General features: G+C 39.6%; 1 protein-coding gene across 3 annotated transcripts in view; it reads left to right on the plus strand.

Moving 5' to 3' along the window:
* The first annotated feature begins 2,843 nt into the window (after positions 1-2,843).
* Positions 2,844-22,258, plus strand: part of SLC10A7 (solute carrier family 10 member 7) — a 355,475-nt gene continuing 336,060 nt past the window's right edge. For all 3 annotated transcript variants that reach the window (XM_049905447.1, XM_049905445.1, XM_049905446.1), the window contains exons 1-3: positions 2,844-3,177; positions 10,105-10,187; positions 16,500-16,636. In XM_049905447.1, the coding sequence (XP_049761404.1) occupies positions 3,078-3,177; positions 10,105-10,187; positions 16,500-16,636 (320 nt within the window). In that variant the 5' untranslated portion in view covers positions 2,844-3,077. The remainder of the gene's footprint in view (positions 3,178-10,104; positions 10,188-16,499; positions 16,637-22,258) is intronic.

Raw genomic sequence — 22,258 nt, forward strand, 5'->3', positions numbered from 1 at the left:
TATGTGTATTTCAGTTGGGATGAAGTCAGGTGAAGTGGTGGGTGACAAAGAGAAAAAATACAGGTGAAGAGGCAGAGGAAAGAGACAAAAATGACAAGAACAAAATGAGTGAGAAGGAAAAGTCAAAGAGTTATTAAAAAAAAAAAAAAGAGATTAATGGAAGAAAGAAAGGCAAGGAAGGGCACCATCGTGGGTTGAATGGTAGCCCCCAAAAGATATACCCAGGTCAAATCCTTGGAATCTGTGAAATGTTTCCTTATTTGGAAAAAGGGTCTCTGCAGATGTAATTAAGGATCTTTTGATGAGAACATCCTAGATTTTCCTAGTGGGCCCCAAACCCAATGACAGGCGTCCTTAGAAGAGACACACAGAAGACAAGATACAGAGAGGAGGCAGTGTGGAGATGGAGACAGGACAGAGACAGAGATTGGAGTGATGTGGCCACAGCCAAACTCACAGCGTAGAAGGCCATGAGAAGACACAGGCAGAAATGAGAGTGATGTGGCCACAAGCGAAGGAAACCAGGGAATGCCAACAGCCATAAGAAAAAAAAAAAAAATCAACAGCCATAGAACGTGCAAAATGCAAGGAAAGATTCTCCCCTAGAGCCTCTACAGGGAAAGCAACCCTGCAGATACCTTGATTTTAGATTTCTGGCCTTCAGAACAATGAGAGGATACATTTGTTGTTTTAAGCAAACCAGTTTTACATATTTGTTCTGATAGTCACAGGGAATACAGACATTAACTGAACAGAATTCAGAGTGCACGATATTCTTTAAGTGTAATCATTAAAAACGAAACAAAAATCCTTTCCATGAGTTAGATCCTGCTCTAAACAGATCAGAGTTCTTAGTAAATAAGAATTTGTGAACAGCCATAAAGATAAAGCGCCTCAATTTCTGAAAGCATAACACTTAATGATCTTTTAATACAAAAGCATTCCTTCAATGACTGAGGTGTATGAATCTTCAACTTAGTAAGAAATTACTACAAGAAAGTAATTGTGTTGTAAACTATCTTTCACGTCTCTCCACTTACCTTGTGACTGCCTGATAATTAACATTGCATTTTATCATATCTTTTGTGCCTCCTTCTTTTTTTCAGGTTATTTAACGTCATCTGTGTCTTCCTATTAGGTTCTTTTAATCCTGAGATTTACTTTTCTTTATGCTGCCTGAATGTATTAGACGATGGTGCTGTCTATGCTGTCTAACCCACAACTTGTAGCACAACTAAGCCAGTTTAGTTGTTGGACAGCGAGTCACGGTATTAAGCTGAAGCTAAATTAAAAAGAAGAAACTAGGATAAGCCTCTTTCCAGCTTTGAATAAATTCAGAATTAAAGTCTGGCATCAGTAAGCAATCCTGGAAGTCCCCTCCAAACCATTATAGTGGCAGAAGCCAGGCTACTTCAAAATGTCACACACTATTTTATTTATTTTCTTTTAATGGAGAGGAAGGAGCTCTGGTTGCACAGTGGTTAGGCACTTGGCTGCTAACCAAAGGGTTGGCTGTTCTGAACCCACCAGCTGCTCTGTGGGAGAAAAATGTGGCAGTCTGCTTCCCTAAAGATTTATAGCCTTGGAAACCCTATGGGGCAGTTCTACTCTGTCCTACAGTGTTGCTTTATGACAGAATCCACTGGAAGGCAGTGGGTTTTTTTTGGGGGGGGGGGGCTTTAATAGGAAGGAACTGATGCTCCTGGCATGGTCTACCGGTAGAAGTGCATTCATGAAACTATCAATGTCACTCGCTGCCAGAAAAGCACTCCAAGGGAGAAGCTGAGGGACACACAGAACCTAGCACGCGGGGCAATGGAAGGCTGGAATCCCTCTCCTTCCCCCCACCCCCCTCGACCCTTCACCAGTTTGGCCTAGGAGTTCCTGACCCCCTTCTCGCAGTTGTGTTGCTGCTTCGGTGGGTCAACTCTGCGGGTCAAGCCAGAGCTGGCACCGCGCGTCATCCACTTGCGGTGAAGATCCCACTTCGCCCTCACAGTACCATCGCGGGGGTAGGAGAAGGTGAAGGCTTGAGCACTCAAGGTGGCCTAAAGGAATATCTGCCCCCACCTCCCGATAGGAGCCTGAACCCTTGCAGTTCTCCTACTCCGGGGCCGGTGGGGAGGGGTCTCAGGGCCCAGAGCCCACCTGCAGGCAACCGACCGGGCTAGGTCCGGCCCGCCCTCCCCTGCTGCGTGGACGAGGGACGGCGGGAACTCTGCAAACTTGAGTGTTGGGCAGGCACCTACCTTCCAACCCATCTTGGGGCTAAAGTCCCCCACCCCCAGCCGCCCGCCGCCCACGAGGAACGCGGTGACCAGCCGACCACCAGGAGCGGCTAACTCCGGCAGCTCCAGCCGGGAACCCGGAGGCGGAGTGGCTTCCCCCTCCCCCCGCGCACACGTCAACGCCGGCGTCGGGGAAGCGTCGTAATGCCTCGAAGAAGCGCGCCTCAAAAAAAAAACCCCTGCATCCCACCGCCGCCGCTGCCTTCGCGGGCAGTTCTTTCCGTACGCTGATGACGGAGCCCCAATAGAGGCTCTCTGTGGATATGCTCCAGGAGCGCCGGTCGCTGTTCCTGAAGGTTTGTTGCAGCGGGATTCTCGATGAGTCTGGGTGGCTGTGGCGCCTTGCGCTTCTTACCCGGCCTGTCGCGCCTAAAGCTCCGCAGGTCTTGGCGGCGGCAGATCTGTCAGGCCTGTCTTGTGACCTACCTCCCTGCCGCCATCTCCCGCGCCTGCTGGCTCGGCCCAAGTCCCAGGTTCAGAGTATATGCGCTTGGGAACGCGTGGCCAGAGCCGCTGTGCATTCCGCTGTTGCGCGTTTATTAGAAGTAGAGTGGTAGTGATGGCGGCACTCGGTGAGACTTTCCTGTCACTGGATACTACTACTCCAGCCCTCCTCAAAGCCGCTGGAGCAACCCCCTAGTCTTTAGTTTACAAGTGGCGATTTGACTTGCTCTGCTGCATGTCAGGAGGGAACAAGGAAAGTGTGGAGACGCCCCGGGTATTAAGCGATCGCAGTTTGAAAAGAAAAAAAGCCAAACAAATAAACAAAACCCACCCACCCTAACAAACATGGGGCTGCTGGAGAGAATGAGGAAAGAATGGTTCATGCTCGGAATAGTGCTGGCGATCTCCGGGGCTAAGCTGGAGCCCTCCGTGGGGGTGAATGGGGGTAAGTGCTACTCCTCTGCACGCTCCGCCGCGATTCCCACTTCAGGACTAATTTACGAGTCTGGAAAAGAGGGGGAAACGGTAATTGGGAAGTCCCTGCCTTTTAGGGGCAGTGACCACCCCAAGGCCCCCTTTGGCCCTTTTGCAGATTTTTTAATTTACCAACCCCAGCGAGGACTTGTATTTAGGAATGGGGCAAAGGAATTTGAGCGCAGGTTGTCTTTTCCGCGAACAATCAATGACAGTCTCTCAGTGTCAAGGAGTGAGGTTACAGAGAATGAAACTTACTCCTTTTGCCTTCAGAGTAGCATTCTATCCCAAGGTTGCCAGGAATTCCTTGTCTATCTTGAGGTGGAGATCATTACGTAGTCTATTACGAACCCCTCAAGCTTAAAAAAAAGTGTGGGGGAGAGGATAAAAATGGAAAAGGACCCACGTCCACCACCAAGCACAGGTTTTTGTGGCCCACATGTTGGAGAGTGATGGTTTTTTGCAGTTTCTGTCGCTCCAGAAACTCCCAAGCTGACTGACACGTTGCACATTTTCATTACAGGACACTACTTCCGTGTGCTACACTCGCAGTCTAACAGATACACGCTGTGTTAGACTTTGTGTAGTGTGTATTTTGGCAAGGAAATGTAGGCGTGCTAAAACATACTCTCTGAATAGAGGGAGTGTTGTAATGTGGGGATGGGCATTGGTGAAAACAAACTGGAAATAACATTAGCCCTTTGTTCCCCCCCTTCTCCTTATACAATTATTTCTTAAATTCGTTAGCCTTTTTGACCTTGTTTGTCATTTAAGCTTATTGGCGAGTTTAATACGTAAGTCAAACCCTGGCAAATAAGGACAGAAGTGACCACAAAAAAATCTTACGATAGGAAATGCTCATGAGGGTATTTAAAGTAACTTGAACTTAAAAAAAAAATCAATTGTGAATGTGTTTTTTATATTTATAGTCTTTTGCTAAAACATGATGGAAATGAATGAAATGCTCTCTCAGGAGAACAGTGGTTCCTCCTACCCTCACTCCAATTCCTCCCCTTTAGAAATAACTTCTGGGAATATTTTAAAAGGATTTGAACAAAGTTGGTGGAGATTAAAGCTTTTTTGTTTGTTTTTCTATATTTAATTTAGTATAAAATATGTACAGCATATAACTGTGAGAATAAAGCTGTTATTCCTCCCTCTGAAAATACTAGTTTCTTCTTTGACATAGCTTCTCTGTGACCTTTTGAAAAATTCGTGTGAATGCTAGTGCTTCAGGTTCTGTGGAATGAGGATCCTCTCTCTCAGGACGCTAACTCGAGAGTAAGAATTAAAGAGAGTTTTTGTGATGATCCATCTGGAATGCATACTTCACTACTTGTAACTTCTAGTTTTAGATCTCTTATTTGTTCAGTTTTAAGGTGAAATTATAGGTAATGTATGATCTTTCAATCTGCAGATGCTAGGTTTGACAAAATAACTTTTATCTTGTATTTCCAGAATGTTTTGTGGGGAGAAGGGTTGAGCCCTGAATCATTTCTCTAGGGCTTCCTCCCCAGTGGCGGGTATGAGATGGATTCTATAATCTTATATGTTCTCCTTGACTGCTTATTGAACTTTCTGGTACATTATTGTATCTTAGAAATATGCTTCCCGTTTTCACTAGTTCTTATGCCATTAATACAGGATAATTCCTTTCCTTGTTTAGTTATAAAGGAGTAGAATATAAGAGCTGAAGTAGGCCTTAAAAGTATCTTAGTTCAACATGCTTCTTTTACCGTTGAAGATACTAAGGTCTGAGGTGAGGTGACTCACGGTAAGTTAAGTTAGCTAGCTTAGAGAAGAGGAAGGACTAGTGACTAGGGCACCTCCTTAGTTCATACCAGTTGCAAAACCCATAGTAATTGTCCTAGAAAAATTAATTAAAGGAAAATAACCATTATAAAGAAGGGCTCTATGTAATAAAGACAATTTCCAAGCCTTGACTCTTAGCTCAAAGGAGCAGAGCAAATTCGACTAATACTACACAACAAGGAAACCTTTTTTGCATAGTGGTTAAGAGCTAACCAGAAGGTCCGCAGTTTGAATCTGCCATGTGCTCCTTAGAAACTATGGGGCAGTTCTACTCTGTTCTGTAGGGTTGCTATGAGTCGGAACTGACTCAAGGGTAACGGGTTTTGACTCTTAGCCCAAAGGAGCAAAGCAAATTCAACTAATATTACACAACAATGTATTACGTGTATTTCTTTGATATCTGTCCATGTGTAAAAGTTATGTTCTCTAAAACCAAAAGTTAAATAAATGAGTAATTGTTTGAGATTTCCTATGTAGGCTGTCAGGCTAAGTTCTTAACACTGCTGTTGAGGTTTTAATGAACCTCCTCACCTGTAAAACCTCTTAAATAAAAACAAACCTCCAAGTGGTATCAAGTAACACTTTCACTCTACTAGCTAAAACAACAGAAACCTATGAACAAGAAGAGGAATGGCTGCTGAAAATGTTTTCATCATCTCCTGCTCTTTAGACTGGCCTAAAGCACCTCTTTTGCTTGTAATTCTTTGTCAAAAGGTCTTATTTATTGGCTCTATACACCGGGCAGGGAGCCCTCCTTGAGCGGTGGTTGAAGTCCCACCATTGAACCCATCAGCCATCCCATCAGCTGCTCGGTGGGAAAAGATGTGGCAGTCTGCTTCCAGAAAGATTTACAGCCTTGGAAACCCTGTGGGGCAGTTCTACTCTGTTATAGAGTTCAGATGACTTGGAATCGACTTGAGGGCAGTGGGTTTTGTTTGGTTTGGGCATACGCTGAGCATATGATTTTTAATTTATTCAAGTTGACTGAACAGTTTTCAGTAGAACAATTTTCTAGACGTTATTTCGAATAGGAAAAGCTTTAGTAGCCTTCAGTTCATCATTAAAGTATTCTCTTCAACTTTACCTGGATTAATACTTTAAGGATTATACTTTTTTTTTAAAAAAAAAAGCATAAGATCTTTACCTTAAAGTGGCACATCTATGACCTAATTTCACTTAAAAAAAAAATCTTCACAGCCTACTGATGAGTTAAGCATAGCAGGAAATTAACAGGTGTGTGTGCTCTTAAAATTTGAGAAGTCGAATGGCTTTCCAAATGGGAAGAAGTGTAATAACAGATATTAAACCAAAAAAACCAAACTGGTTGATACCAGCCTAGATAATTTAATTTTTAGTTCACCTTTCTTTTTACTCAGCTACATTTCATTTTTAAATATATAAAAGAAGGTCGAAAGTAAAAAGTAGAAGTAAATATATAGGTAAGTCCTGAGGTGTAGATAATCATATTCCATTGCAAGCTCAGGAAGCCCAGAGCTGCGCACACCATCAGGTTTGCCAGAGTTCAACACTGTGCCATTCAATCTCTGAGAGAGAAAGGTTTGCTTCTTTGGAAGTACAGAGTAAATTTCTGCTTTCTACCTGCATCTTAAATTATTGCTATCGATAAGACATTAATCCTGAAAAGGAAACAGCTTCATTTTTTCATTTATAAAAACATAACAAGAAACATGCTATAAGCTTAAGTATATTAACATGAATTTCTTAGATTAAGTTTAGAAGTGAAATTTACTTTGGCGACGAGCAGATTTTGTGAAATAGTGATACTTCGTTGCATTCTTAAGCATTCTATAACATTTTCTTTTTTCCCCCATTGAAAAGCATGGCATGGTCTTTGGAGCTCAAAATTCACTGCTTTTTATGGCAATTTTTCTTTTGATTGTGCTACTCCATTCTATATTCACTGATAAATAATTTTTTAAATTTTGTTTAAAGGAATATCATCCCAGTAAAAACGTACATTTCCACTTTGAGCTTTACGGTTACCATAAGATCTGACTATGACTATTTTGGCAACTTGGAGGATGTAGTCATTAATTTTTGGGGGGAGTAAATATAACTTTCATATCTTGGTTTTAACTCTCAACTCTGCCAATATTTACCAAGGCTTTATTTCCAGCCCTGGGTGACTTCTGGTTCACTTAGCATCTGAGTTGATCATGTCTTAAAGGAGCCTTCGGTGTCTCCAAATTAGAATTAGTCTCTGATTTACAGGCACATTGTAGGTACCCCTGGCAAACCCTCACTACGCCCGTTTCATGGATTAGAGTTATTTAGGTGTGCATCTAATACAAAAAACATTAAAAGTCAGGAACCATTTCACTGAATTATGCCATTAGTTAAGAGTTGTCATGTTTATTTATGTATGTGTGTGGAGCCTGGAAAGGTTAGCTTCCTAAAAGGTGCAGTTGTTGACCAACTAAGGTAGATGCTGTAGCTACCACAAAGAAACTCGCAATCTAAGTAAAAGCCATATGCTTTCTGTGGAGATTATCTTTGGACATGTTCTTAGTTCTCACTTGCAACCATATTCCTAACTCTAAACCCTATTATACACAATTCTGGAAGCACTACTGGGGGCATACTGTTGACAAGCATGAGTTCTCATAAGAAGCAAGGAATTGAAGGGAAACAATAAAAATGATATTAAGTTAAAAAAAAAAAAAACCCAAAAAACAGAAATACCAGGGTATTTTAAATTCGTTTGAGGCATCTGCTTTCACAACAAACCAGGTTCCTTTGCCTTTAAAATCTGCTCCGTTGTTGAGGAAATACTGCTTTTAGGTGTGGGTTCCTGAGGCCGATTCATTCACGGGTATAAAAATAATGTACATCTTTTTAAAAGTTTTTGAACAGCCTTTACTGCCCTGACATGTAATGCCTTTTGCACTTGCCTTCTCCCTTTTGCTCCCATTTCTCAGATCTCAGCTAAATGATTTGTGTGAGTGCTAGGTTTTTAAAAGAATTTATTGCAGTGCTTGAGGGAAGTGTTCGTTTCATTCATTTTTTTCTTTTATTCAAGTGCCTAAGATATAGTAGGTGCTAAGTAAATATTTGTTGAATGAATAAATGGTGATTTCTCCTGACTTGGTCTTCTGTCCATTTATTGGGCAGTGTCTGTAGGTATGGTGGAGAGCTGCAGGCTGTAGAGGAGCCCCACTGTGGTCCTTTTATTTTGCTTAAGGAGGCCAATGGAATGGCGAATATTGTAATAGTTTCCTATGGTTGTTGTGTGCTGTCCAATCCATCCTGGCTCATAGTGACCTTATAGGATAAAGTAGAACCTAGAGTTTCCTAGGCTGTAGTCTTTCCAGGAGCAGATTGCGAGGCATTTTCTCTTGTGGAGCTGCTGGTGGGTTCAAACTGCCGACTTCTTGGTTAGCTTCTGAGCGCTTGACCGTTGACCACTAAAAAAAAATTGACCACTAGGGCTCCTTTATTAGCTTCCTAGGGCTGCCGTAACAATGTACCACAGACTTGGTGGTTTCTAAGAACAGGGATTTATTGTCTCATAGTACTGGAGTTTACAAGTCTGAATTCATAGTGTTGGCAGGGCCATCCTCTCCATGAACGCTCTGGGGAAGATCCTTTCTTGTCTCTGCCAGCTTCTGGTAACCCCAGGGATTTCTTGGCTTGCAGTGACAGGTTATATGGGGTTCTTTCCTATGTGTGTCTTTCTGTTTCTTCTCTTTTATAAGGACACAGTCAGATTGTATTAGGACCCACCCTAATCTTCATCTTTGAAGACCTTATTTCCAAACTATGTCACATTCACAGGTATGAGATTTAGGACTACAGCATATCTTTCTGAGGGACACAATTCAATCCAGATCATCTCAGATTTTACAATATTGGTATGTAGCAGGGTTTCTCAACCTCGGCACTGTTGACATTTTGAACCAGATAATTCTTGTTTTGCAGGGTTATTCTGTGCATTGTAGTAGTCCTGATCTGTATTCACTAGATGTCAATACCACCCTCAGACCCCTCCCCCACAAGTTATGACAACCAAAAATAGTTTCCAAACGTTGCCTTATGTCTCACAAGAAGCAAAATCACCCTTACTTGAGAACCACTGGTGTACAGGTATAAGATGTGGCATTACCTCATACCAGCATCTTTTAAAAGACTGTTGCTCTTTGGTTAGCAGTTTAGGTCTTCATGTAATTGTGTACAAGCCAAAGAGGATACTTTAAATATTATTGTTGCCTCTATTGTACCCACAGTTAACACATTTACTGTGTTGTCAGCCTAAGTCCAGAGAGGATTGGAGCACAGGGACCATTCCTGTCTGGTTCACCATGGTATCCCTAGGGCCTAACACAACTTAATAATGATGGTAGTCATAACAGTATTGTTAAGTACTTTATATGCATTGTCTCATTCTTATAGTAATGCTGAATAGTAAGTGCTCAATGAATATTTGTTGAATGAACAAATCTTGGCAGAACTTAATGTATGAATGCATATCCAGGGAGATATAAAATAACATTTGCTAAAGAGAAAAATATTTCTTCCATTGGTTCTCTTCTTTTGGGTTGGAGAACTTTGATTGCTTGTGGAGGTAAAAGCTCCTTATATAATCACTGATATAGTGGTAGATATAATTAGGGCCTATATTGAAGGATATGCTAATGGTTAACATGCTTGACTGCTAACCAAAAGGTTGGAGGTTCGAGTCCTTCTAGAGACCCCTCTGAAGAAAGTCCTGGCAGTGTACTTCCGAAAAAATCAGCCACTGACAACCCTATGGAGCACAGTTCAACTCTGACACACCTGGGGTCGTCACGAGTCAGAATCAACTGGACGGCAACTGGTGGTTTTATTGAAGGATGTTGCCTGTCTGCATTCCTTGTGTGCTTTTTTTATTCTTCTGTTCTGAGGACTCTGTGCTGAACCAGATAGCCACGGTCCCTGCCCTAACTCTCTGGAGTTAGGCTGGTGCCACAGCAAACGCTTAGCTCTGTAGGGCAATAGTACACAAGGGGCAATGCTATAGGTTCTTCTTTCATTCCAGGCTATCTAGTGGAAATTCTTTTGTAACAGTAACTCGTTTTTCTCTTTTTAGGACCCCTGAAGCCAGAAATAACTGTAACCTACATTGCTGTCGCAATAATATTCTTTAACAGTGGACTGTCATTAAGAACAGAGGTACTGTAATCTATGGGGCACATGAAAAGGAGGGAGAAAATTTTAATTCATACTTAACTGTTTTGAAATTTTAGGGTCCTTTGTAAAGCTGTTTGTACCTGTACCCTGAAGCCCACACTATTAAGGAAGGTAACTTAAACTTCAGCAAAGGACTTGTATTTTGTTCCTACATATTCTAGAAAATTCCTAGTTGAGCAACGTGGACCCTGAGGATATGATTATAATGGGTATGTTTTTAATACAGCAGCTGAACCGAAGCATCTATTTGGGTCTTCCTCAAATTATGGTGGCAGCTGCTTGAGCCCATTTGCGCTATTGATGTTTAGTTGGGTTTCTGTAACTTTTGTGGATCATCTTTTGTTCCCAGGACCCATGCTGCTCAAGTGATGTTTGCTACGTCATAACTTTTAACCAATTCAAACAAAATTTATATTCTCTACTAGCATATCAATTATTAATAGATATTTTAAGAGAAATATCGCTGTTTTTTGTATTAGTTCATAATCCACTTTGAAGACATATAGTTAATGTTCCTGACCGATCCAGGTTTCATAAACATAAGGTTCTCTTGGAAGTAAAGGAATGAAGATATTTTTAAGTCAGAGAGTGGAATTAGTAAAATTTGTGATTCTCTTTTGATTTCTAGTGGAAGAGATAAAGGAGAAAAACCTGTTTGCTTTTGAAGACATTATATAAGAGTTTTGGAAGTTGTCATTCTAATATGTTTATTCTTGGATATACTGGGAGGTCTTATTATGTAACAAGGGTTTTTTGGGGGGGGGGATGGTTTTCAAAGTTAAAATTCTGTTTCAGCATCATGTCTAATGTTTATCTTCCAAATTGCAGAATGTTTCTATTTTATTTTTAAGTGTGAGTTGAATGAAGACCAAATTTAGTTACCTTCTTAGATCACCCTGAAGCCCTGGTGGCACAGTGGTTAAGAACTCAGGCTGCTAACCAAAAGGTGGGCAGTTCAAATCCATCAGCTGTTCCTTGGAAACCTTAAGGGGCAGTTCTGTTCTGTTCTGTCCTGTAGGGTTGCTATGAGTTGGAATCCACTTGATGGCACCAGACTTGACTTAGTTTGGTTAGATCACCCTAGTGGCAATGTGGAAAAAAGACAATTTTCCTGAATTTATGTATTCTATAAAATTTTTTTTTTTTTTTAATAATTCTCAGGTTGGTATGAATCTTTTAATTGGCATATTTCTAATACATACGATTAGTGTCTATGGTTGATAAATGGTGCCTCAGAAATTCTAGGTATTCTCACCAATTACTTGCTGTTCGGAGACAAATGACATGGAACAGGAATTCCTAAATATGCCAAATTCCACCTTTTGCAAATGACAGTGATATAAAAAATCATGAACGACACTTATAGGCACAGGCTTTTCTGTCAATACCTGAATTTTAATATTGCTTCTTAAATCTAGGGCACAGTGATGCCAAAACATGCTTGCCACTACCCTGGTGCCGAACTGATCTTACTCTGAGGCCTTCCTGCTGGCCTTGGCTGATGCTCTTTGTGGCGCAGCTGCCTACCCAAGTCCTCTCCTTGGGTTGTTGCTCTCATTACGTCTTCTGATGGCTGTTTAATGGCTACAGCTGTTACTTAGGCCATGGGAACTCTGGCAAGGGACTTGATTTCTCTCACCCCTTACTTAATGCTATTCTGTATAACAGCCAACTTTGTGGGATGCAGGAGTTGAAGAAGGAAGAATGTTACAGCTTCCTGCATTCTATAAGGACTGCCTTCCTCTGTAGGCACCTAGGAAATCTTAAGAGCCATCCAACTAATTTGGAGCTAATGATGAAATGCCTTGATCCTGTTCTTTATTGTGGTATCTAAGTAGCCATCAAAGCCATCTCTTCCATCAAAGGCCCTTTTCAGACTAATACAACATTAAGTCATTTTTCAGAGCCATTTAACTTAAGATGTCCTAGATTGCATCATTGTGTAATATTAAACCATCTCTAAGCCCTGCTAATTTCCTGGGCAACTGAACAGTTGTAAGTTAGGAGGCAGCGATCTTATTGTCATTTGTTTTCTAGTTAATAATCCCAAATTCGTTTCAGCGGGGACGACTCCTTTTGCATCCATTAGGTCCCACGATAGTGTGTTTTTGCACACAGGAGACACAGGATGACTTATTATTGATGAGTTTATTTTGAAAACATTTACGTTGGCCCCATTCAAGTTTGATTTATGTCAAACAGTTCATGTAGTATTGCTCACACATTGATTCAGTGACATGTATTCTAAAATTTGTTTTAGTAAATGTATTGTAATTATAAAGGACACTTTGTGCGAATGCAAGACCAGATCTTCAATTTTATGAGTGTTGGTGATTTCTAGTTTTTGAAATTCCTGTTGAAATGGTTTCTGAAATTTTGTTGTATTGAAGTGAATTAAAGTCATATTTGAATATATTTTGCCAACTCCAAACCTGTAGTTTCAGAGGATTTGTCACTTAAAAGATTATGACAAGACCAGTTCAATTAAACAGAGACCTGTTAAGTGCCCATGGCTGCAAGGCACTATGCTTGGGATGGATATGCAAAGGCGAGCAGGAAGCGCAGGGCCTCAAAAAGGGTCCTGAGTAGGGAAGAGTATACAGATTTTTCCTTATTTTCCTAAGCAGATTATTTTCTTATTTTATTCTATTGACTTGGAAATAAATATAGCAAATTCTAAACTTTAGGCTCATGCTGCTTGTTTCAAGCCCAGAGTTATAAGGCTGACTCTCAGAAAGTGAATCAGATAAAGGCCAAACATGGGTTGGAAGGGAAATTGGTATGTAATCAAAATATTTCTATGTCCTAGTCAGAGCCCCTGATTTTAAGCAATTCTTGGTGCTGTCAGGGAGACTCTGGTATAATCAGTGTGGAGTATCTCCTTAAGTTCATTGTAATGGAATTTGACCTGTATTACAGGTAAATAAAATGTATGCAGAGGAAGCTTTCCGGTTATTCATGATGGTATTTATATGAGTATGTGACCCCAAACTTTAGATGGATACATATATGGAATGATACTGTTTTGAGTTTTATAGTCTTTACTTACTTCTTTTTCAGTGTTAATTTATTTTCTCCTCATGGCTACACAAGTAAGATGCAGAAAATATATGACACTGGGTTTTTGTGACTATCTTGAAAATTTTTCTTAGGAGCACTTCAAGCCTGTTACTTCCCTGTTGTTAAGAGGTCTCTCATGGCCCAAGATAGCCTCTAGGCCCTTGTAACTCATTTTGCTGGGTTCCTTACTGTGGCATTCTTCTGTTAGATGCAATGTCAACTATTTCTAAGTGTCGTTTATTAGGTCAGCTAGTTAGTATATTCTAATTACATTTTATTTTTTATAACTTTTTTTTCTGATCATAAAAGTTGTATTTACCCATCAGAAAAATTAGAAAGGAATGAAAGAAACTGCTATTAACATCACTATATTTTTTTTTAGTCTTTTTTTCCCTAAACACGTTTTATACATAAAAAACATGCTTTTTCCCTAAACATGTGTTTGAAAAATAAAATTCGAACACACACACATATACAAACACATGCAATCTTATATTTTCCATATAACATTGTATAATGATTATTTGTCATGTAACTTAATATTTTTATTTAACTTTTATTCATTTAGTTGTGTTATATTTAAAAATAAAATAATTTAAAATTTGTTTACTTTTATGAAAGTTTAGAAACACAAGGTAAAGAAACGTATGCGATGAAAAGCCTCCCTCTCATCCTTTCACCAGGTATTAGTTCTCCTCTCTGAAGAAAACTAATGGTAACAGTTTCTTGTGTATGCTTTCAGAAATATCCTTTGCAAATCATACATCCTCCCTCTATAAACTGTGGTATTTGATACTGTCTGACAATTTATTTATTTATTACTTAACAACAGATCTTGGAGATTGTTTCATATCAACACATAAAGAATTTCCTGTTTGTTTTTGTAGGCTGATTAGTACTCCATTGTATGGATGTATCTTATATTTTACCGGTCCTCTGCTGATGAACATTTAGGTAATTCATAAAATTTTGCCGTTACAAACAATACCAGAAAGGATAACCTAAAAACATGTCATTTCCCACATTTGGGAGCATATTTGAAGGAAAAATTCCTACACGTGGAATTGCCAGGTCAGATGATATGCAGAGTTTAGATCGTGACAGGCGAAGGGATGAGTTGCGGATTGCTCTCCACAGATTGCGTCAATTTATACTCTTATCAGTAAAGTAGGAGAGACCTTGTACTCCCACATTCTTGTCAGTACAGTTTTAAGGTGAGTTTTAATAGCTTATAACATGCTGGTTATACCGTAAGTTATTTAATTATTCTCCCGTTTTTGGAGATTTCAGTTGTTCCCGGATTCTGTTCTAATAGATAATGCTGTGATAAAGTACTGTATATAAATGTTTATAATCATTTTTTATAACCTTAGGGCAGATACCTAGTACCTAGACATGAATTTTTTGGTTTTAAGAATGTGTTTGTATTCGCTTTTGGTATGTATTCCCAAGTTACTTTTCAAAAAAGTGATACTGTTTTATGTTCCTACCAGAAGTGTATGCGGATGCCTTAGGTGCTGTGTTCCGGCTCACCATTTTTATTATGGTATTCTTTAAAATAAAAAGAAGTAGTATCTTAGATACCTCTGAATAGATCTGAAGGAGATTTACTCCCAAGATTGCTGAGAATTCTGTGTGCTGTTGGTGTAGACTGTTAATTCTTATTCAATTTGTATGGCTGGCTTTATCTTCTAAGGGTTAGGTCTGATCGAAGGCCCTGGTGTGACTTCTGGTCTGCCCAGTGTTGCCCAGTGGCCCTGAATTAGACCCAGATTTCTGGAAGTTCCTCAGATATCGTCAGGGACGTCCTGTGACCACACAGGAGCTGCTGTGTGTCTCCTCACTGGAGGGTAGATAGTGGGAGCCATTGAGAGATCCTAGAATGTGTTCGTCAGTGAATGAGCCCACGTTAACATACTATTTAATAAACTGATAAACTTTGGCTAATGCCTCTGAGGCTGAGGATCTCTTCACCCTCTTACTCGAACAGTCTGTGGGGGGCCATTACAGCGCTATGTTTGCAGCCAGTGCGTCTCTGGCATCCTGAATATGCTTTAATGACTGCCTGCATGTTTTAAAGGACTATAATTTTTATATTACTTTCTGAATTTGTTTTATTTGAGTTGAAAAAACACATAACTCAAAGAAATTCAAATGCAAATGTTTGTATATAATTGAACCCGAAAGATTAACCAATTGCCATTTTTTAGCTATGAGACTCGTATACCTGGTTTGCCATGTTTAATATGCACTTTTTTCCCCCTCTCCTGGGACAGCTGTGTGATATAATGGAAGAAGCAGGCATAGATTTGAGGGCGTACCAGAAATGGGTTTGATTCTGAGCTTAACTGCAGTAGCTCTAAATTTCAATTTCCTCATCAGTAAAATAGGGATAATAATATCTGCCTAAGAAAACCCTGGTGGCATAGCGGTTAAGTGCTATGGCTGCTAACCAAAAGGTCAGCAGTTCGAATCCACCAGGTGCTCCTTGGAAACTCTATAGGTTAGTTCTACTTTGTCCTGTAGGGTTGCTATGAGTCGGAATCAACTCGATGGCAATGGGTTAATGGGGTTGTTGTGAGGATTAAATGAGATAAGGTACATAACGTACCAAGCTCAGAGCCTGGCATATAGCTGGTATTCAGTAAATGTTAATAACAAAGATATTTTATGAGGCTGTTTTGGGGGAAAAGCCATTTAGAATAACAGAATATCATTGAGGAAAACATTAAAAAAATTATTATTTGTGTGTAGATTCAGTAACATCTTGCCAAATGGAGGCCTTATTAAGTCTGGTGTACTGAATAGAGATTAATTATATTTAATTAAAATGTAATAGGTCCTGCTAAAGTTTTTAAACAAAATTTTTTTTTTAAATGCTGGTAAACATCCATGTTTGTTCATAGTGTCCACAATTCTCAAAACGATGCTCGTGGAAAAGTAGTTAGCTTAGTCATTGTCCAGAATCTCACAAATCTGAATTATTGAGGTATGTTGTATATTTAAAAGAAATTAGAGTATTTCAGAAATTTTGTATCAAAATACTTTTCTAATCATCATGAGTGACTTTTTTCCTTTGAAGTTCTGCCTCTTAGGCATGTGTGCACAGACAAAGCTTTTAACTGTGAACTAACTGTAATCAAGCACTGATTTATCTGATGTTGTTTTAGTAACAATCTCTATTCAGAAATAGTTCTCTTACGCTTTTTTATTTTGTGTCCTTCATTTTTCCAGGAGCTGACCAGTGCTTTGATGCATGTAAAACTGCATCTTTTCATTCAGATCTTTACACTTGCATTCTTCCCAGCAGCAGTATGGCTTTTTCTTCAGCTTTTATCAGTCACACCCATCAATGAATGGCTTTTAAAAGGGTACGTTTAAATCTTTTGAGGGGTCCACATTTAATGGGGCATCTTTAAGTGACACTGTTGTTTCTATGGTAACTATATACAAAAGGGCTTATGGTGGTATCTTCAAATAAAAACACTCTTTAACATTATTTTTATCCTTTAAAATAATAGTGTTTCCTCAGGGAGATTCATAAAATAATTTTATAATGGACTCTTAAAATACACCGTCATGCTTAATCTCAAGGTTCTAGGATGGACGCTTTTCTGGGAATTTTAACGAGTGATATTGGGAGAAGAATGGAAGGGACAAGATTATCTAAGATCTATATGCGTGTGTGTGATGTAGGCCGTCATCCTCTGCATTCTACATCTTACTGGATGTGTACAGATAATGGCTGAGCATAGTATGTGTTTTTAAAACTTAGAGGGAAAGAAATAAAATACATATATATACATATTTACATACACATAGGCCAAACATTTACTTTTTCACTTGTTTTATCTTATGTTTGATATAATAGTTGAATTAATAGCCTTGATGGCACAGTGGTTAAAACGATCAGCTGCTGACTGAAGGGTTGGCGGTTCGAAACCCCCAGCAGCTTTTTGGGAGAAAGATGTGACAGTCTGCTTCCGTAGAGATTTGCAGCCTTGGAAACCCTATGAGTTGGAATCAACTCGATGGCAGTGGGTCGTTTGGGTTTTATTCTTTCGTTAAAAATATTGCCATGTTTACTAGAAGAATTTAATGAATTGTGAAAATTATTTGAAGGAATTTAAAACTAACCACATTCTAGCATCATAGTATAATAGCTAAAACACTGAACTTAGAGCCCAAAGATTGAGTTCTGAGTTAGGGACATTCCCTATCCTTAACTTGCTGTGTGACTTTGGGGAAAGTCATTTAATAGTTTTTAGCCTCAGTTTTCCTGTCTATCAAATGGAGATAACCATACTTTTACTGCCTGCTTTATAGCAGTGTTGTCAGTATCAGTTGAGATCACCTCTCATTCATTTAGTCGTGTCATTTATTTCGCTGCTACTATGAGCCGGGAAAGGAGCCCTGGTGGCGCAGTGGTTATAGTGCTCAGCAGCTAATGGAAAGGTTGGTAGTTAGAACCCACCAGTTGCTCTGTGGGAGAAAGATGTGGCAGGCTGCTTCCATAAAGTTGCAGCCTAGGAAACCCTATAGGGCAGCTCTGCTCTGTCCTGTAGGGTCACTGTGAGTTGAAATCGACTCAGTGGCAGTAGATTTGGTTTGGTTTTGGTATGTGCCAGAAATTATTATGGGTACCAGGGAAACAACAGTGAATATGATCGACAAAGTGACAATTAGTTTTGAGCTTTGGGGAGATTCAGGGGGTGTGATTGTCAATAAACGTGTAAATAGAGACACGAGATAGAGATAAGTGACGTGAAGATAGTAAACAGTGTGATGTGATTGATAGTGTTTGAGTGAACAGAGTGGCGATTACTTTAGATCACAAAGTTCTGGGACCAGAATGTTCTAGGCGAAGGAAACAGAATGTGCAAAGGCTCTATGGCAGGAACAAGCCTGGTGTGTTCTAGGGTCAGTCACGATGACCAGAGCCTACTGATAGAGTGGGAGAATAATATGATTTCGGGTTAGAGAGCCAGAAGCATTGTAGGTCTTGGTAAAGCATTCAGATTTTATTCTGAGTGCCACAGGAAGCTATTGGAGGGTTTTAAATGAGGGAGTGATGAGGTCTGATTTGTATTTGCAAATGATTCTTAGAAGGGCCAGAAAGAAGCTAGGAGAACAGCTTGGAGGCAAGTGTGGTGAGGAAGCAGTTTAATAGAGGGAAATGAATATATACAGAATCTATCTTGAAACTAGAGCCCTCAGAACCCACTGGTGGATAGGATATAGACAGAGAAAGCAGAGGGAGCAACCAGGGATGACTTCTGGGTTTTAGGTATCAGCCCCTGGATGGCTTAAAAAAATAAAATTTTTCTTTTTTTCTGGAGGGCTTAGCTGGGGAGAAATAGGTTGGGAGCAGAAGGGGAAATAGAATGTGCTGTTTTGGCCAGATTTAGTTTGAGATAATGAACATAAAATTTTGCCAAAAAGTATAAAATGCCACATAAATATGATGACATTATTATTAAAACAGCAATGTATGATGCATATCAAGAACTGATATTTACTAAGAATATGTCATCTGTAGGGCACTAAAGGAATAGGAAGACATTAAGTCATTTACTTTTTCTTCAGGGAATTTCCTGTTTAGTTGGTTGTTGCTGTTCTTAGCTGCCATTGAGTTGGCCTCTGATTCATGGCAAACCCCGTGTACAATGAAAGACTGGATTGTTGTGATCCACAGAGTTTTCACTGACTGATTTTTGGAAGCAGATTATCAGACCTATTTTCCTAATCTCTCTTATTCTGGAAGCTCCACTGAAACCTGTTCAGCATCATAGCAACACACAAACCTCCACCGACAGACAGGTGGCAGCTGTTTATGAGGTACACTGGCAGGGAATCAAACCCGAGTCTCCCACGTGGAAGGCAAGAGTTCTACCATTGAACCGCCATTGCCCCTATTGAGTTGGATACGTAGGATGTACATGTAAAATAGTAACTGTCATGGATTGAATTATGTCCCCCCAAAATATACGTCAACTTGGTTAGGCCATGATTCCCAATATTGTGTGGTTGTCCTCCATTTTGTGATTGTAATTTTATGTTAAAGAGAATTAGGGTGGGATTGTAACATCCTTACCCAGGTGACATCCCTGATCCAATGTAAAGGGAGTTTCCCTGGGGTGTGGGCTGTACCACCTTTTCTCTCTCAAGGGATAAAAAGGAAAGGGAAGTGAGCAGAGAGGGAGGACCTAATACCACCAAGAAAGCAGTGCCAGGAACAGAGTGCGTCCTTTGGACCCAGGGCTCCTGCACAGAGAATCGCCTAGTCCAGGGGAAGATTGACGAGAAGGACCTTCCTCTAGAGCCAACAGAGAAAGCCTTCCCCTGGACCTGACATCCTGAATTTGGACTTCTTGCCTACTAGACTGTGAGAAAATAAGTTTCACTTTGTTAAAGCCATCCGCTTGTGGTATTTCTGTTATAGTAGCACTAGGTGACTAAGACAGTAACAAACCAAAAAGGGGCAGCATATGATTTGTCAAATGAGTGGTGTAATCGCTGATGGGGTAGGAGGTTCAGAAAGTGTTGTGTACTCCTAAAGTAGAGAATTCAAAGCAAGGTTTAGTGAGAGACAGAGTTAAAATGATTCATTAGGGCCAGGTTGCAGAAGGCCTGAACTACTGTTCTGACGAGCTTAGATTTATATCTATAGATGATGGAGAATTCTTAAAAATACTAAAAGAGAGAACAACATGCTCAAAAGTGGTCATTAAGGAAGATTACTCTCATTGCATTGGACTGGGTACATTACTGGAAGAGTAGTTCTTGTAATTTCAGTATGTGAAATATCACAAGCATGCAACTCTTACCTCAGGAAGTTAAACTTAAAGGAGCATACGCTAGCCTAACTTAGAGAAAGCTCTTTCTAGCTCATGCTTTCTCCCTCCTCCTCCCCCACTTAAAAGAGAACACACTTAATATGTTAACTTGAGGAAGTTGTTGGCTCTTACCTCAGGATCACTTTGAAATAAATATATTCTGAGCACATATTCCTTACCTTGTGATGTTAAAGGGAAAGAGTGGAGGTAGGGAGACTGTTCAGCAGGCATTTGTAAGTGTCCAGACTTGGCCAAAACACATCTGAATGGGGATAATGGCAATAGTCACAGAGAATAGAAAGTTGGTTGTGGTGACCGATTGATTATGAGAAGTATGAGGAGTCACATATAGCTCCGAAGTTTCAAACTGGATCATTAGGAAAAAAAACTGGTCCCATTGACAGAAATAGGGAAATTCAAAGGGGAAATTGATTTCTTATAAAATATATAAACTCAATATTAGGCATGTTTAGTCTGAGGTGGCCGTCAAAAATTGATTTCTTGTAAAATATATAAACTCAATATTAGGCATGTTTAGTTTGAGGTGGCAGTCATAGGCAGCCACAAATTTGGAAACGGTGTTTAGGGCTAGATATGTAAATTTGAAAATATTCCTATAGATTTGGAAATATAAGATTAAGAATAAGGCAGAAGAGCTAGCAAAAAACCAGATTGGGCTGGTTTAAGATAGGAGATAAAATTAGAATGATGAAGTGCCATGGTAACTAACAGAATAGAGTGCCTTGAGAAGGAAGAATGTAAGGAGGATGAGGATGGGGGAAAGGATATTGGATTTGGTAATTAGGAGACCACTGGTTACTTTTAAGGTTACTGCTTTTACTAGTAGAAGGGGCAGAGTTCAGATTCCAGGGGAGTAAAACGAGAATGAGTTGTGGGATCATGGAGTTAGACACTGTGTGTCCTCTGCTGTTTAATGAAGATCAACAGTGAGCAACAGTGCAAAAAGTAGGATTGTGTCTTGAGGAGGCAGCGATACTGATTTTGCTTTTATCTGTATTTGTGTGTTGAATCTCCTGCATCCTTAAACTTTTTTTTATACCCTCACGGAATAATATCCTGTTCACAGAAGGCACATGTATTCAATGTATAGTTTAGGATTTTTTTTTAAAGATAGGGAGAATTCTGTTTCTTTGTAAATAGAGGGGAAAGGACCAGAAGAAAGTGAAAGACTGAAAAAGCTGGAAAGGCCTTTCTTTAGTGTTGGTGAGGAAGATAGAAAGGAGAGAGACTGGAGTAGGCCTGAAAAGTCTTTTGACCCTGGGTGGTAGAATAAAACTTTGGCCTTAGATAGTTGGCTTTATGAGCTTGGGCAATTTACTTAACTTCTGTTTTAACTTCAGTTTTCTCTTCAATAAAATGAGAATAATAGTAACCCAAAACCAAACCCAGTGCCGTCGAGCCGATTCCAACTCATAGCGACCCTACAGCACAGAGTAGAACTGCCCCACAGAGTTTCCAAGGAGCGCCTGGCAGATTTGAACTGCCGACCCTTTGGTTAGCAGCCGTAGCAATTAACCACTATGCCACCAGGCTAAATACTTGTGAGGAATAATTGAGTTAGTGCAGGTAAAGTGTCTAGAATTGTGTCTACTACAGATGATAAATGCTCGGAAAGTATTAGTGATGATGATGGTGATGATTACAGTAAAGGCTGAGAGATTGATAATTCATAATAGGACAGGCTATTTTCGCACCATTTGGGAAAATAGACCTTAAAAGAGGATCGTATTAAATTAATTATAAATATAAAATTGGAAACTAATTATAAATATAAAATTGGAACAATATTAAATATTAGTTTAGGCTGCAAGACTTAGGGGATATTAGTATTTTTTTTGATGATGTGTCCAGATTAACTGAATGGAATGAGAACTACTTTAGTGATAAATTTAATATCTATAATTAATTATTATAACTAGGGTCAGCACAGAGCAGTCTTATAGTAGGTAGTCAACAAATATCATTGAATTGAATTGAGTTGAAAAGTCCATAAAATGTGTTTTCATATATATTTTCAGTTAAAATGAAGTGATAAATTTTATTGTTTTTTTTTCTTATTTTAGAGGCAATATAAATTCATTGCAGAAAGTTCAGATAATACATTTTTATGAAAGTGAATAAATATCTTGTGTAATC

Source organism: Elephas maximus, chromosome 13, assembly GCF_024166365.1.
Source record: "Elephas maximus indicus isolate mEleMax1 chromosome 13, mEleMax1 primary haplotype, whole genome shotgun sequence".
NCBI lineage: Eukaryota > Metazoa > Chordata > Mammalia > Proboscidea > Elephantidae > Elephas > Elephas maximus.